Source organism: Myotis nattereri (genome assembly GCF_964212035.1).
Source record: "Myotis nattereri genome assembly, chromosome: 1".
Taxonomy (NCBI): domain Eukaryota; kingdom Metazoa; phylum Chordata; class Mammalia; order Chiroptera; family Vespertilionidae; genus Myotis; species Myotis nattereri.
The window spans coordinates 75,627,983-75,645,156 of NC_138075.1; the positions used below are offsets into that span (position 1 = coordinate 75,627,983).

Sequence of the window (17,174 nt, forward strand, 5' to 3'; positions counted from 1 at the left end):
CCGCACCCGCACACACCCTGCTGGGAGGAGCCGGCACACGCACCCACCCGCGTCCGTCCCACCCGAGCCGGGGCCGCGCTCGGCCCTTCGCACCGGCTCTCCCAGCCGAGCCCAGTGCCCCAGGGCGGCTTTTACCTGCGCTCGGACCGTCCCCGGAGCCACTCGGGGCTGGAGAAGCTGGCTGCCTGGGACGCCGACCTCGGCTCTCCGAAGCAGGAAGCAGGAGCCGGGCTCCGGGCTCCGCGGGTCAGAGGAACTGGAGCCGGAGGAGGAGCCGGGCGGCGCGGGGAGGGGACTGCCGCGGGCGGAGGCGCGCTGGGCCGGGCGGCCGCTGGAGCTGCGGCCGGAGCGCGGCGCCGCCGGCAGGAAGAGCAGGTGCCTGGCTGGTGGTGCGAATGCCCGGAGGACAGTGCAGCCTTTTCTGGGGCCTGGGTTTGGTCCCCTCCCTTTTCCCCCTTTCTTGTCCTCCGTTCTCCTGTTGGTCAGGCTCCCCATCTACCAAGGTCCCTTCTTTTGCTAAATTTCCTCTCCTTTCTTGTGGCGTATCTTCGAACACTGTTTCTTGAAAAAAGATTTTTGGCATGTTCGTTTCCTGACTGGACACTTTTTGTCCTGGTGTCAAGCATAGCTGGACTCTTAATTCACCCACAAGTTACTTTGTGGAAATAGAAGTAAAAGGAGACGGAATATGGGTCAATTGGGGCAGGGTGAACTGAGAGCAGCCCATGCCCATCTGGAGCAGACTGTGGATTACAAGGAGTCTATCTGGAGCGTCAATTGAATGATACCCTCTCCCCTGGGAACCGACGTTGAGGCCACTTCACAATGGACATTGCACTTGCTTAGACCACATTCCACTTGCTAAGACCATTATCTCTCCCCTCCGGAGTTTCCCCGGAATGCAGACCTGCACAGAGAATTCTTCGCCCAGAAAAAGGCCACCGAGAGTCCTCTAAAAACCTCTGACTCCCCATCTTTGGGTGCTGGTGCCATTTTGGGGCTCAGCCCATCTAGGTACCCAGATGACCTAATAAATTCATAATTCTTCACCCCTTTTTGGCCTCGTGCGTTCCTTCTTCCGCAACCTTAACATTTCCCAGAAGGCGGACCAGGATCAGGAAAGAGACCAAGGACCTGTAGGGTGTGATGTTAGTGCTATTTCCTAAGGAGCAGGGCCAAACAAATAGTAGCAGGAGAAATATACTCATCTCCCATAGAACAGATGATCTGTCATCTGGGAAATACCACTTTGCTTAGGAACGCACCCTTCGTTCCCACTTCAGCTCAGAATTAGGGCCATCCTACTTTCCCAATTTATTGAGCCAGATTCTGCCTTCCTTCCTTAGATGCCTCCCTTACTACCCACCCCATCAGTCTCAACACTTCTTTTTATAACATATATTTTTATGTACCCTTTATTCTACTGAACTACAGTTCGTAAATAATATAATTTACCTATATACACAATTTTTAAAAATAATAAAATATCCTAAAGAGATAGAAAGGAATAGCAAAATAGAGGTGATTTATTATACAATACTATATGTTTAGATATGTAAATATTTGGTCATGGCATTACAGAGGACACAATGTGGTACTTGGATGCATGCATTTCTGTAGAGACCTGCCTTAAAAGTTACAGTTACAACCCTAGTTAGTTTGGTTCAGTGGATAGAGGGTAGGCCTGCAGACTGACGGGTCCTGGGTTTGATTTCTGGTCAAGGGCATATGCCCGGGTTGTGGGCTCGATCCCCTGTAGGGGGTGTGGAGGAAGCAGCCGATCAGTGATTCTCTCATCATTGATGTTTCTACCTCTCTCTCTCTTTCCCTTACTCACTGAAAAAAACAACACGTTACAGTTATAAAGGGGCGCTATGATGGTGATTGAATACCATGAATAGATGTTCATGTGGCATGATTTTCCAAAATGATGAATAATTTTTGGTAGATTTTCTAAGAAAACAAGGTAGGATCATCCCATTATATTCATGGTAGTTGCATTTCATTCATGGTAATTCTAGACCAGCCGTGGGCAAACTATGGCCTGAGGGCCGGATCCTGCAGGTTTGAAATGAATAAAACTAAAAAAAAAAATAAAAAAAAAGACCTTACCCTTTTATGTAATGATGTTTACTTTGAATTTATATTAGTTCACACAAACACTCCATCCATGCTTTTGTTCCGGCCCTCCGGTCCAGTTTAAGAACCCATTGTGGCCCTCGAGTCAAAAAGTTTGCCCACCCCTGTTCTAGACTCTGATCCCAGGACAATTTGAAAACCACTGGCCTAGAATGATTCCCCAGACAGAAAGACAGTAACTACCCCAATGCAGTTTAATAAGGAATGCCCCTGACACACCTCAATTTCATACGTAAATAACTGAGCCCAATTCCAGAGATTCTGTTCTGGTCAGAGAGCCACTGATTGATCCCTGTGGACAAAAATGGTGTAGTGTGTTAAATCTAACTCAAAGTAACCTCACAGGGTGATCTGATCATAAATTCCAAACTGGCCATGGTGGGTAGCCACACCCCAACTTCTTTTTTTTAATTTAATTTATTTTTTATTTTTAAAATGTCTTAAATTTTGTTTTTCAGTCACAGTTTACATTCAACACCATTTTATATTAGTTTCAAATGTATAGCATAGTGGCCAGACAATCATATACTTTACACAGTGATCTTCTTTTATTTTAAGTACCCACCTGGCACCATACAGAGTTATGATAATATTACTGACCATACTTCCCATGCTCTACTCCAATCCCCATGACTGTTTTGTAACTTTTTAATCCCTTCACCTTTTTCACCTGGCATCCAGCCATCAGGCTGTTCTCTGTAGCTATTAGTGTTTTTCTATTTTGTTTGTCTATTTTGTTTTTTAGATTCCTCATATAAGTGAAATTATATGGTATTTGTCTTTTTCTATGACTTATTTCACTTCACATCATACCCTCCAGATCCATCCATACTGTCACAAATAGTAAAGTCTTGTTTTTTATGGCTGAGTAGTATTCCATGGTATATACGTACCACCACTTTTTTATACACTTGTCTATTGAAGGGCATTTAGATTGCTTCCATATTTTGGCTATTGTAAATGATGCTGCAATAAACATAAGGATGCATATATGTTTTCAAATTCAACAGTCCTCTTTTAATGACGTTGCCTTGCCATTGTCTTGTAAAATGTCCCACCTTTGGGTTTGTCGGGAAACTGGAAATTAAATCCAAAAGCTGCACTCCCAACTTCTTTAGTAAAAGATTTATCTTTGCCTTAAGAAATCCCTGTCCATTGTTTTTATGCCTTTAGGTTAACACACCTTTGAAATGTCAGAGTAATCCTCTTTTTCCAGACCCCTTGAAGGTGTAACCACCCTCAAGAGAGTACATAATATTATTCACTATCCTATACATTGCTTTCTCCCGCCTTCATGTAATCTTTCTTACTACCCTCCTTAATTCCAGATGTATAAAAGGAACTCATTCTCAGGGGGCATTTGAGGTCCTGAGTCCTGGCATTGTCATCAGTTTGACTCAAACAAAATCTTATAAAAATTCCTTACAGGTTTGAATGTTCTAATGTGGACATCCTTAAAGGATATTTCAGTTGGATTTTGAAAGAGCCAGATAAATTATCTTTGCTTTGCAACAGAAAATCTCTCAACTGGCAAGATGTTTACAAAGTCAGCTTTTCTTTCCCATGGACAGTGCTAAAAACATTGCCGATATTTGTTCCTTTCAATCCCACTTTTCCAAACTAGCACCTCTCTTGAGTTGAAGTAAACTTTCTTCAGATTACTGTCATTGACTCAATGGAGGGCGGGCGGGGGCGGGGGGTTGGAGTTGCCAATCAAATAACTGCAGCAGAGTTGAGGAGACATTCTGTTCCCACTGGAGTAACTCCTCCAGAGTTAACTTTTCTTTTTTCCAAGTTCTTAAATTCACTCTCTCCTCCATATGCAGCCTACACCCCTAATTGTTGACCAGTGGCATTGAGCTCCAGTGTCCAATTGATGAGTGTAGTATCCAGACTGGTTCCTTTCTGAGGCCAAGGAATGCCCTCTGCCCTTAGGAGCCCCTTTATGTTTTTGTTAATTCTCACCCAAGGATATTTTCCCATTGATTTTTAGAGAGAGTGGAGGGAGGGGGAGAGAGAGAGAGAGAAACATCTATGTGAGAGAGACACATCGGTTGGTTCGCTCCTACACACACCCCAACTGGGGCCTGAGATCGAGCCTGCAATCGTGGTATGTGTCCTTGACTGAAATCGAACTTGGGACCCTTCAGTCCATGGGCCAACACTCTATCCACTGAGCCAAACCAGCTAGGCTAGAAGCCCCTTTATTGAAGGCCCTACTGGGACTATTAAAATTGCTCACCTCCTCTAGTCAGTTTAATTGCAAACTTCCTATTTCCCCCCACTTTGATTCAACAAACATCTATCAAGTATGAAGGACAGTGTGTAAAATGTATACAACATGCCTCCTTCTAAAGTCTTCATCGTATCACAAAGGAGACAGATATATGCAGAAGTCACAAAAATACAAAGTGGAGCCCTGGCCAGGAAGCTGAGTTGTTTGGATGACACCATCCTGATTCTCCATGGTTTCAGGTTCAATCCCCGGATAGGACATATACAAAAATCAACCAATGAATGCACGAATAAATGGAACAAGAAATCAATGTTTCTTTCTCTCTCTCTCTCTCTCTCCCCCCTTCTTCCCTCCCTCTCTTTCTCTTCCTCTCTTGCAAGTCAATATATAAAAATTTTTTTAAAATGAGGTGGCTATTGGGAAGTACTATATTCCACTAAGGAAGAAACTACAGGGTTATGTGAAGGAGGGACCTTCAGCAATTTCCTGGCGGGGTAGACTTTGAACTGGGGAGGGAGGTTTCTGATAAGAAGTGGAGAGGAGAGTGAGAGGCTGGGAAATATAAAGTGCAGTTGGTTCCACCACAGTTTTTTCCCCTTTGTGAACAATTACCTTTAGCTTCACAGCTTGTGTTTCTGCTCAGTCTAATCACCGCCAGCTCCAAAGCACTGCACAAGCTGTGGTGGACCGGCACTTACTCTGTAGTACTTGACATCCCAGAGGAGCCCTTCGGGGCCAACTGAAAGCCCCAGAAGCCAGTCAGCAGGTTACATGAACTTCAAATATTAAGGCCTCTCCCTTCTGACTCCTCTGACTCAAAACAACCCTGCATTTGGTCTCTGGCCTGTTGACATTTACTAACATCTCTCTTCACCTTCCTTCAAGGGCTATGTTCCCCTGTGAGCCATCCTTCCCTGCCTAGTCTTCCTTTATGGTAGATTAAAGCAGGCCACAAGTTCTTGGCTTCTTTTCCCATTGGAAAGTGGAGTCTGATTGCTCATTTCTTGAATCTGGACTGACCTCGTGACTTGCTTGACCAATATTTGTGACAGAGGTGACATTCTGGCACCTCTTGGACCTTCCACCTAGGACTCTGGAACACTCCCTCTGGGAGTCCTGAACTACCAAGTAGGTCCAACTACTCTTAGATTGTCATGCTGAAGAGAACACATACAGGTGCTTCAGTTAACAATCACAGCTGAGCTCAGCTTTCCAGCCATCCCCATCAGGGCACCAGACATGTGAACAAAGCTGTCTTGGGCCCTCCAGACCAGGCCATCTGCCACTTCAGTACAACCAAGTAATTTCCATCAATGAACATGGAACAAAAGAATCACTTAGCTGAACGCTGCCTAAATGTAAGTGAAACCAATGACACATAAAATCATGAGAAATATAGTAAAACTAGAGGCCCAGTGCACAGGTTCATGCGCATTGAAAGGAAATTAATTAGAAGAAATATTTTAGATGCCAGGGAGGGACCATGGGATGTTGGCTCCCGAGCATGTCCGGCCCATCTCATCCAGTCCAATCAGCCAGACCCCAGCAGCAAGCTAACCTACCGGTCAGAGCACCTACCTCCTGGTGGTCAGTGTGCATCATAGTGACTGGTCGAACAGTTGAACAAACAGTCGGACACTTAGCATATTAGGCTTTTATTATAAAGGACTAGAGGTCTGGTACATGAAATTCATGCATGGGGGGTCGGGGTTGTCCCTTAGCCCAGTCTGCACCCTCTCCAATCTGGGACCCTCAGGGGATGTCCAACTGCCGGTTTAGGCCCCATCCCTGTGGGATCAGACCTAAACCGACAGTCAGACATCCCTCTCACAATCCAAGACCATTGGCTCCTAACAGCTCTCCTGCCTGCCTGCCTGATTGCCCCTAACCGCTTCTGCCTGCCAGTCGGATTGCCCCCTAACCACTCCTCTGCTGGCCTGATCAACACCTAACTGCTCCCCTGTCAGGCCTGATCACCCATAACTGCCCTCCCCTGCCATGACCTGCCTCCTCCGCCAGGACCGGCCTCTTGCATGCTGCACAGAACTGCGGGACCCCCTTGGCTTCATTGTGCAGAGTGGCCACCAGGCCCCACCTCCACTGTGCACACAGCCATCTTCTGACAGCCATCTTGTGATAACGTGAGGGAGTGATGCCACCTAGGCTATTATTAGTATAGATGATTGTTATTTGAAGTCACTACATTTTGGGACAGTCTGCTATGCAGCATTAGATAACTGGCATAGCACACCTGCAACATTCAACGCTAGGTTACATCAGATTACATTGTTGTCATCCTATTCTCCTTAAACCTTTTATATATTTTTAAAAATATATTTTTATTGATTTCAGAGAGAAGAGGGAGAGGGAGAGAGAAATAGAAACATCAATGATAAGAGAGAATCATTAATCAGCTGCCTCCTGCATGCCTCCCACTGGGGATTGAACCCACAACCCGAGAATGTGCCCTAACTGGGTATTGAACCATGACCTCCTGGCTCATAGGTCAACACTCAACCACTGAACCACACCAGGGGCTCTCCTTAAACCTTTTAAATCACCTAATTCCTAACACATTGGTACTCTGTAATAGTTCCACGTAGTGAAATGCTCATTTTGGGAGGTGGGCCAGCTGAGATAGGTGCCAACTTATATGGCAAATGTATCGGGAACCTCATATCTATGAAATTAATTGCACTCCCTCCTACACATACCCTGACCAGGGCCCAGGCCGGGACAGAGCCTGCAACCAATGTATGTGCCCTTGACTGGAATCAAACCCCGGACCCTTTGGTCTGCAGGCCAATGCTCTATTCACTAAGCCAAACCAGCTAGGGCTGAGCCACCTTTCTTTTCTTTTTTTTAATATATATTTTTATTGATTTTTTTACAGAGAGAGGATGGGAGAGGGATAAAGAGATAGAAACATCAATGAGAGAAACATCATCAATTGGCTACCTCCCGCACACCCCACACAGAGGATCAGGCTGCAACCTGGGCATGTGCCCTGACTGGGAATCGAACCAGTGGCCTCTTGGTTCCTGGCTCAATGCTCAACCGCTGAGCCACACAGGTCGGGCTGAGCTACCTTTCTTATGCACACTCTGGAGGCTACTGTGAGACCTGCTGGACCTGTGCAGTCATTGAGGTGATGAGGGGCTGGCATTGTTACTGTAGCTTTTGGCAAATTCATAAAGAGAAAGCGAAACTATCTGGTCTATAGAGGAGGGATTAGAATACGTATTATAATCAGATAATCTCTTAGTACTGCCTCTTGTGAGGGCCTGAAGAGTTCCATGCTGTGGATTGGTGGTCCTGGAGGCTCTCAACACTCACCAAACTGTAGCTTAATCCCTGGATTGCCATGATTCCCCAGTCTGTGTGAATGGCTTCTGTTCCAATTCCTGATTCTTACTGTACTTCCCTTCTGGGTCCAAAGTACTATCCTGAATCTCAGTCCACTCGGCAAGGGACCCAACTGTCAAATGGCCTATATCTGGTCCCTCTCACTCAAGAGTGGATCATTGACCAGGGTCCTTTTTCAAATCAGAGACTTCCTCTTCTCTTCTTACTCCATTCCCAATTTTAAAACTAAATAATGAAGCCAGAGACCTCTATAACTAACTGCTCCCATCTGTATACTTTTGGATTCTTGGCTGTCAGCTTCATCTGGGATGGAGCCATGTCCTCTTGGACACTATGATTTGGCTTTCTGTCACCTCTTTGGATTGAAGAAATAAGAGAAGGCTCAGGAGCCAGAGGAGAAGAAATGTTTAGAGTAAGAGCCAGTTTTCAAGCCAGTCAATTCCTGCAGAAACATGAGTAAGAATGAGAATGGCCTTACCTGATTTGATTGATGAGAAGTAGGTATCATAACGATGACGAAGGACGGTTTCAGTAGTGTGTTGGAGACAGAAGTCAAATTACAGGGAATTTTAAATGCTTTTTATAATAAAGAAACTCAGACAAGGATGATTCAATCATGGGAAAGCCTTTATTTAAGCCTATCTTTGCATACAAATCATATAAATATGTTCAGAGTTCACCCTAAAGACTCAATTCTTTTTTTTTTTTAAGAATAGTTTATTGATTTTTAGAGAGGAAGGGAGAGGGAGAGAGATAGAAACATCAATGCGAGAGCACAATATCTATCGGCTGCCTCCTGCATGTCGCCTACCAGGAATCAAGCCTAACACCCAGGCATGTGTCCTTGACCAGGGAATTGAACCAACAACCTCCTGGTGCATGGAATGAAGCCCAACCAACTGAGCCACACCAGCCAGGGCAAGACTCAATTCTTATAGTTTCTCAGTGCTTCCGATTTCCTTCTTCCCTGTGTTCTTTGATCTTTCTTCTCTTTTCTATTAAAAATCCTACTTACCCCTCCTCATTTTCAACTATGCTCCTAAACAGATATAGAAAATAACCTTAATAAAATAATATCTAAAACAACAACAACAACAAACATTTCAAGTACCCCTCAGGCCAGGATGAATAGAGGTACGATGGGGCTCCTTCTTCTCAACCTTAGGAGTATGAGATTCTTTTTTTTCTTTTTAAAAAAAATATATTTTATTGATTTTTTACAGAGAGGAAGGGAGAGGATAGAGAGTTAGAAACATCGATGAGAGAGAAACATCAACCAGCTGCCTCCTGCACATCCCCTACTGGGGATGTGCCTGCAACCAAGGTACAGGCCCTTGACCAGAATCGAACCTGGGACCCTTCAGTCTGCAGGCCGATGCTCTATCCACTGAGCCAAACCAGTTAAGGCAGGAGTATGAGATTCTTAATGAACAATGGCAGCAGAAGATTGATCTATGCAAAGAACTTGCCCTTTGTCTAAAGCTGCCCTTTGTCCTAAGTTGTATATTTCCATTCAGAGAAATGGAAATATCATACAGAAAAGATTTAGGGGGGTTGTGGAGGGAGGGAATATACAATCATTAAGTGAAAGCAACTGTCTTCAGAAAGGCTCCAGAGAAGAAAGACGGTTGGCCACAGCAGCAGAATTCTCTGAAGAACCGCTGGAATTCTAACTTCCCCTTTGCTATGGAGACACAGAGCACTACATTCCCCACTTGCTTCCTTTCTCTATCAGGAATGTCTTTCTCCTTTTCCGACTGGTGAACCAGGCAGCCTTCAAGATCCAGTTCAAACCACACCCATCTGATGATGCTGCCTTCTGTAACAGAAGCCTTCCCTGGGCACAGTTCACTCTTCCATGCTCAGGGGACGGGCTCTCATAGGCTAAGTGTGTGTGAGAGATGTGAGGGAAGTGTTCACACTTCTAAGTCCACTGAAAAACTAGTATTTGTTTACAAGTCTGTCTGCTGGTCAGGAGCTCTCTGACCTCTGTGTCCTTAGTGTCTCATATAGTTCCTGACATACAATAAGGAATAAACAACTGTGAGGGAGAAAGGAGGAGAGAAAGGAAGAAGAAGAAAAAGGAAGGAAGAGTAGGTTGGAGAAAGTGAGAGAGAAAGCATCTGACTCAATGTTCCCTGCCAAGAAAAAGGGGAACGGATTCAAAAAAGTCTGGAGGAAAGGCACAGAACAGAGGAAAACCAGTTTTCCATGTCGTCTCTGCCTCTCACTCTTCTCCCTACCACTTCCTCCCACAACCTCATACCACACTGTCCTCCTTTCACTCCTAATCCCTCAACTGACCCCAAACGGAAGGAAAGAAGCCAGTTAAGCTGCTGACTTCTTCTACCCCCATCCCCCTCAAACCCCTTTCCACTGTGGCGCCTCCCCACTTTGCCTCTTTCCTCCTCATCTTCCCCACATGCAGCACTCCCACCTTAGTGCCCTGGCATCTCACCCCTGTGCTGTGCCAGGTCCAGATGGGAACTTCTGCCTCAGATTAAATACCAAGAGGCTCTAGGGGCAGCCTGTGGTATCTGGACCGAGGAGACTCTAGATTGGGCCTACAAGTCACCTGAGAAACAATATTGTCAAAGGGTTCAGGTGACCCAGGGATTGGAGAGGAGGAGCAGCAAAAACTGGAAAGGGGAAGGACTCAACAATTACAGTCCTCCTGCCCCATGCCCCCCGACTCCTCAAACTCATTCATAGATGGCCTTTAAATGATTTGCTCCTTGTTCCATGGGTCAGGATCATCATTTTCCCAGTTGTCCTCTCATAGCCCTTATACCGTGGCTACTGGAGCTTCTTGACTGTCTTCCAGCTAGATGTGCTTTTCCCGCTAGAAATACTACCGGGATCCCCAAACCTTGTATAGTTGCTTCTGGGTCTCCTCTCCTTACCTAGGCACTCAGCTGTTCCCCTTCCTCAACGCCCTTTCCCTGGCAATTCTGGAGCCACCTTTTCTTCCATGAAGATCATATATTCAAAAGCAGTTTATGAGTTGTAAAGCACTGTACTAGAATAAAATACTATCCTGAAAAAAAGACTTCTCTTTGTCTTCCCTTCATCTCGGTCCTTCTCTCATGATATATCTTATCCCTTCCTCCCCCATCCACTGCTGCTGCTCCACACTCACCCGGCAGGTTTGGTTTGGTGCCCTGTGGGACCTAAACCTATGTGCTGCACAGTGGGCCGAGTCAGGATGCAGGCAGGCATCTCAGCCCGCGGCCTTGGCAGAGTTCCCAGGCAGAGCCATCGGCCCAGGCCCGGAGAGTACGCATGGATAAGGTGGGAGAGGGCGTAAGTAAGGTGGCTGTAGCCCCCCAGCACCAGGAACTCTCCCTGCAGCACAGCCCCTGCAGCTCCCACGTGGGGGGAGGGCAGAGGTACCAGGTGAGTCCAGCTATCAGTCTTTGGGTCATAAGCTTCAAAGCTCAGCAGGTCCCCAGTCTCATCTAACCCACCTGCTACATACAACCGCCCACCCAGAGCAGCCATGACATGGCCAGCTCGAGCTACCCCCATAGGGCTCAGAAGTGTCCCTGGATTCTCAAGTTTAGGGTCATAGTGCAGTAATGAGGCCAGGCATTGGCTATTCCCGTTGCAGCCACCACTTATGTACAATCGGCCCTCCAAAATAGCAGCTGCATGGGCAAAGCGTGGTGCTGGAAGCGCAGGTGCTGGCCTAAGGGAGAACAGAGCACATGATCAGGCAACAGTCATCCTTGACTCTCCTCCTCCAAGTCTCCTAGTCGCTCCCTGATGCCTAGAAACTCGCCCAACCCCACCCCCCTTTCCCTGCTCACCTCCAGACGTTGAGCTCAGGGTCATAGGTCTCCACGGAGTTTAGGGCAACACCATTGGCTCGTCCACCCAGGGCATAAAGTAGTCCATCCAGTGCCACCAGAGGGAAAAAACTCCGAGCCTGGCACAAAGGTGCCATCTCCTTCCAGTCCTCTTGACTGGGGTCCCACCTGGACACAGTGTGACAAGAGACAGGAAGAGTGAGTCTGGGAGTCTGTGGTTGGCTGGGCCAGCAATTTCCCTCAGCTGCCCACCTTCGGGTCTGACATTCTTGGGGGGTGCATACCTGAGAGTAGAAGCCAAGGTGTTGGCGTGGCTGTAGTAATCCTGTCCCCCACACACGTAGATTTCACTTCCTGCCAGGCTCACGGCCCCATGCCGGAAGCGTCCTGGGGCAGGCAGGGCAGGCAGCCGGCCCCACTCCACAGTTCGGACCAGCCCCATGCCGCAGCGGAAGGCCCGGGCCCACCACACTCCTCGGGATGGCTCTTTTATGGCCATGTCTGATCTGAGCCCGTCTCCACCAATCACTACCAAAGCCTGGTCAGGTTCCCTCCGCCTCTCTTGACCTGGAATCTCCGACTCCACTATCAGTTGATACAGCAAGTCTGGGGGCAGGGGTGGAGGCAGCCCAGCTGCCCGTACTCTCCGAAGCTCCTTGGTGGACATCCGGCCGAAGCGGACACATCGAAGCAGGGCCTTGGCCTCTGACTCCTGGGTCTCAGGGTTGGCTGCGAGCCAACATCGTGCAGCCGCAAAGGCCTCAAACTCCTCCTGCAAGTGTAGTTCATCATTTTCCAGGAGTTGAGCCAGGCAGGCAGCCGGTAAAGAAGGGAAAGTGGGGCACAAGGTCACAGCGGGCAGGTGGGTGAGGAGGTAATTACGGGCTTTGCTCCAGAGCCTCTCCAATCCGGGGACTTCAGCCATGGGGAAGAGGGCCAGGCAACGGGCAGGGCTGAGGCCCCGTGCCAAGGCTGTCTCGCACAGAGCTAGGCAGGAAGAGCTCTGGTACAGCAGGGCAGCCTGGGCAGCTCTCAGTAGTCCTGGCCATCTTGCCCGCACAACCCCAGAGTAGGCAAAAGAGACGAGGAGTCGCAGGTCCTGGGCAGAGATGGTGTGGAGAGACACCTGTGTGCCCTGGGATTCCCTCATCCCACTCAGGAGCATGGCCCCAAAGAACTCGCTGCCACAGGCCAGGGCTGCTCGGTGCACTGCAAGAGGGAGAAGAAGTCGATGGGGATCCAGGTTTGCAAACTGCTAGGGACTATCCCAACTTCACAGCCTCAGCTTCGAACCAACCCCCAAGGCCAACGGCCAAACTGGGATGTGTATCAGAATACCATGGGGTACTTGTTAAAAGGCAGGTTTCAGGACTCTACCTCTGGAGATGCTGATGCAGAAGGTCTGAATGGAGTTCCTAGAATTTTGTATCTTAACATTTTCAAGCACCCTGCATGACTCTCATGTTAGTGGCCTGAAGATACTTTGGTAAACATTGCTTTAGTCTTTTTGATCCAGGTCAATTAGAAAAAGTCTTGATAGAACAAGTTGAGAAGGTGCTTTAGACAGCATTTGCTTACAGCGGGCACAAAATAAACTCAAAGACCAATGTGCAACTTGTACAGGTCTCTATATTGTGTACAGAATAAAATTCTTTCCTTGACAATTGTAAGAGCCACTGACATCAGCCATTCTGTTAGTCAGGTTTTACTCAGAAAGTGGTATGACACTCAGGAATGGCTACGAACCAGCCTACTCAGACTGCCATCTCCTCTTGCCCAAGATTTAGTGCTTAAGATTTCCCATGTGTTCTAGCTTTCCTCTGCACATATCCCCTAAGCATCTCGGTATTATTTATGGAATCATAAAATTTTAAACTGGAAACCTTCAAAATCATCTAGTTAAATTGCTCCCTTTAAGGTAAGAAAATGAGCAAAAAGAAGTGATTTATTTTCTATTGCCATGCAGTGGCTTTCTGGGCAGATCTTCATCATCCACTGTCACTGATGCCAGGCTGCTGAGAGCATACTTGTGTATCGATACCCTGCTTATCTGCATGGCCCTCATAACACCGAAACTGTCCTGTTAACAGATGCTGTTAAACAACTAGATCTCATATTCTTCCTAACATAACTCAACTTGAGGTTCTTGGCATCACCTATGGAGTATTCTGACTGATATATTGAACCTGAATCTAATCAAGACTTTAGTTCTACATTCAAATTTATAAGAATTTGAGAGGCTAAGGGAAAAAATTAAAACCATGAGGGTCCTGGTGGTTGTGGCTCAGTTGGTTGAGCATTGTCTTGTGGAGCAAAAGGTCACTGGTTTGATTCCCGGACAGGCACATGCCCAGATTGCAGGTTCAATCTCTGGTTGGGCACGTTCAGGAGGCAGCTGATTGATGTTTCTCTCTCACATCCATGTTTTTCTCTCTCTCTCTCTCTCTCTCTCTCTCTCTCTCTCTCTCTTTCTCTCTCTCTCTCTCTCTCTCTCTCTCTCTCTCTCTCTCTCTCAAATCAATAAAAATAGATTAATAAATTTTAAAAACATGAGGGAAAACACATACAAACCTAGAAAATGGAACATTCTATAGGATAACTAATCTTATTTTTTTAATAAGTCAAGTCATAAAAAGGGAAGGAGGACTATGCAAGAAGAAAGGAACCTTAAGAGACATACATCTGAGTATATAGCACAGTCCTTGATTGGCTCCTGGGTTGAGCAAACCAGTACTAAAAGACATTTTTTGGACAAGTAGGAAAATTTCAGTGTGGATTAGGTGATATTAAGGAATTGTTGTTAATTTTGTTAGATTTGATAAAGGTATTGTGGTTAGCCCTAGCTGGTTTGGCTCAGTGGATAGAGCGTTGGCCTGCAGACTGAGGGGTCCCGAGTTCAATTCTGGCCAAGGGCACATGCCTGGGCACACGCGGGCTTGATCCCCAATGGGGGATGTGCTGGAGGCAGCCAATCAATGATTCTCTCTCATCATTGATGTTTCTCTCTCTCTTTCTCTCTCTCTCTCCCTTCCTCTAAAGATATTAAAAAAAAAAAAAAGGTATTGTGGTTATATGAGAAAATGTTCTCTTTTAAAGAAAAACATACCCAAGTATTTATGAGTAAAATGTCACAGATTTACAAGTAAATTAAAATATTGTTAAGTGTGGGTGATGGGTGTTTGGGTGTTCATCTTTTTTTTTTTGTTTGTTGTTAATCCTTACCCAGGGATATTTTTCCATTGAGTTTTAGAGAGAGTGGAAGGAAGGGTGAGAGACAGAGATGGAGAAACGTCCATGTGATACATCGATGTGAGAGATACCACATGCCCTTGACGGGAATTGAACCTGGGACCCTTAACTCCACAGGCCAATGTTCTATCCACTGATCCAAACCGGCTGGGGTGGATGTTCATCCTAATAGTCTCCTTACTTTGCTATGTGTTTGAAATGCTTCATAATTTTTTTAAAAAAAGGGGGAGGGGGATGCTCCTTGAAGTCCTCTATGGCAGGTGGCACAGGGCCAAGCTCCCAGTGAAGTTTTTGAACCCTAGGCTGCTTTGACCAGCTTTGCCATGTTCATCTCTCTCAAAGTTGGGGTGATGTTGCTATGGCTTTCCATTGTCTTTTTAAGCAGTCAGTAGGTAGTGGCTCGGTGCTTCCCAAGTGGTAACCATCAGTGGCAGCTTTCAAATGTAGTACTGCCTGAGAAAACCTGCCTTCCTTGAGGCAGGTAAACCATCTCATCTTCCATGTCACCAGTCAACCTATAGCTCAGAGTCCACTGTGAAAGAGCTCAAAACCACTTGTATTCTTCTTACTCATCAATAGTCTCTAGAATTTTAAGCGTCAGGCTCCCACCATTAAGCTGGAATGTCTCTTAGAGAAATGAAAACACTGTGTAAATTCCAAACCCTAGTGGGAATTTTGTAACTATGACATTTTAACCCCCCCCCCTCCATGTATTTCACCTGATGGTATCAGAAATGATAACAAACACATTAGAAATCTGCTAAAGATGGAATGTTTGTGTCCCTCCAAAATTCATATGTGGAAGCCCTAATCCCTAATATGATGATATTTGTAGGTGGGGCCTTTGGGAGGTGATTAGGGATGAGAGTGCCTCTCTACCATGTGAAACACAGTGAGAAGGTGGCTTTCTGCAAACCAGGAAAAGGGCCCTCACCAGAACCTGACCATGCTAGAACCTTGATCTTGGACTTCCAGCCGCCAGAACTGTGAGAAATAAATGTATGTTGTTAAACCACCCAGTCTCTGGTATTTTGTTGTTGTTGTTATTTTTGTTACAGCAGCCCAAATTGACCAAGACAGAATGCTTGGTCAGAGCAGAGTTAACTTCAAAGTGCCATGGTCTGAGAACCGTAAGATTCTGGCAAAACAGTACCAGACCTTGCTCATTAGCTGTAGGACCACATCAGCCATGTTGTCTGATACGGTCCTACACACTTAGGTGAAAGGACACACTTAGGTGAAAGCACACACCATGTACCTCTGGCTTTTCCTGTGTCCTAAATACAAGAAGGGCCTTTGGTTAATTCCTGTTAGAGGCAACGGCTTTCTGCTTGTTTTACTGGCAATGGCTGCACCTTAGCTCCAGCCAGCTGGCTGTTCATTCCTTGCTACTGGGCCCAGGAAGCCACCACGTGGAGAGTCAGTTTAAATTTGTCAGTGCTCTTAGGAAACAATTCAAGTGCGCATGCTCCACTCTCCAGTGGCTCCAGAGAGGCACCAAAGACCCCCCAGGGGAATTCCGACTGCAGCAGAGATCCAAACCACTATGGCAGGGATCAAACCACCTGCTGCTTGCACACACCATTCCGGTAGCATTTGCACCTACAGTAAGGAATGCCCCGCAGGCCCTCACCCCTCAGCCTGCAGCCGCCTGCCTCCAGCTCCAAGTCACACCCGACGCCCTCTCGGTAGAAGAGCTCAATGCTGCGCAGGTGCTCCCGCAGCTCCTCCGCCTGGCCGGGCTGCGTTTCTCCGTCCCGGGCGCGTCCAGCCTTCTTGAGCTGCCGCTGGGCCGCGGCCTCCACTCGGGGTGCTCCCAGGGCCTTGGCTGCCGCCAGCACCTGCCTCGGCGGGGCGGGATTGAGCACTCCCTCATAGGCAAAGGCCAGCACGGCCTCCCAGGCCTTGGGGGCCACGTCGAGGCTGACGGGGGGTCGCGGGCCCATGCCGTCCAGCAGCCTGCCTCGGAAAAGGCTGCTGACTGCGGCCAAGATCACCCGATGCACCCCGTAGACTCGCCCCGCCACCGACACCTCTTCATCCAGCAACAACCTCTGCTCCCGCAGCCGCTGTGCCTCCGCGAAAAACTGGCTCGGATGCTCCTCGCTGCGCAGCCCCTCGGGCTCCGCCGCGTCTTCCTCGTCATCGTCCTCCTCCTCCAGGGACCAGGCGGGAGAGGGGAGGTCCCCTGGGGCCACGGACCTGGGACCGGGCTCTTCCAGAGGAAAGGGGGGCAAGCTGGGATCCTCGTCCGGGGTCTGAGGCCAGGGCGGGCGCCTCCGGCCGGGCGAAGGGAAGCCACGGCCATCCTTCTGGATGGGCAGGGAGACGCGCCCCCGGTCCGAGGGACGGTGTTCCGAGGCCGAGACGCTCAT

At 47.6% G+C, this 17,174-nt stretch overlaps 1 protein-coding gene across 1 annotated transcript; it reads right to left on the bottom strand.

The window, feature by feature from the left end:
• Positions 1–10,876: 10,876 nt before the first annotated feature.
• KLHL33 (kelch like family member 33) lies at positions 10,877–17,174 on the bottom strand (the record flags this gene model as incomplete). Its single annotated transcript, XM_081094452.1, has 4 exons — positions 10,877–11,429; positions 11,551–11,718; positions 11,835–12,759; positions 16,433–17,174. 4 exons carry the CDS (start codon positions 17,172–17,174, stop codon positions 10,877–10,879), a joined length of 2,388 nt encoding a protein of 795 aa, XP_080950578.1.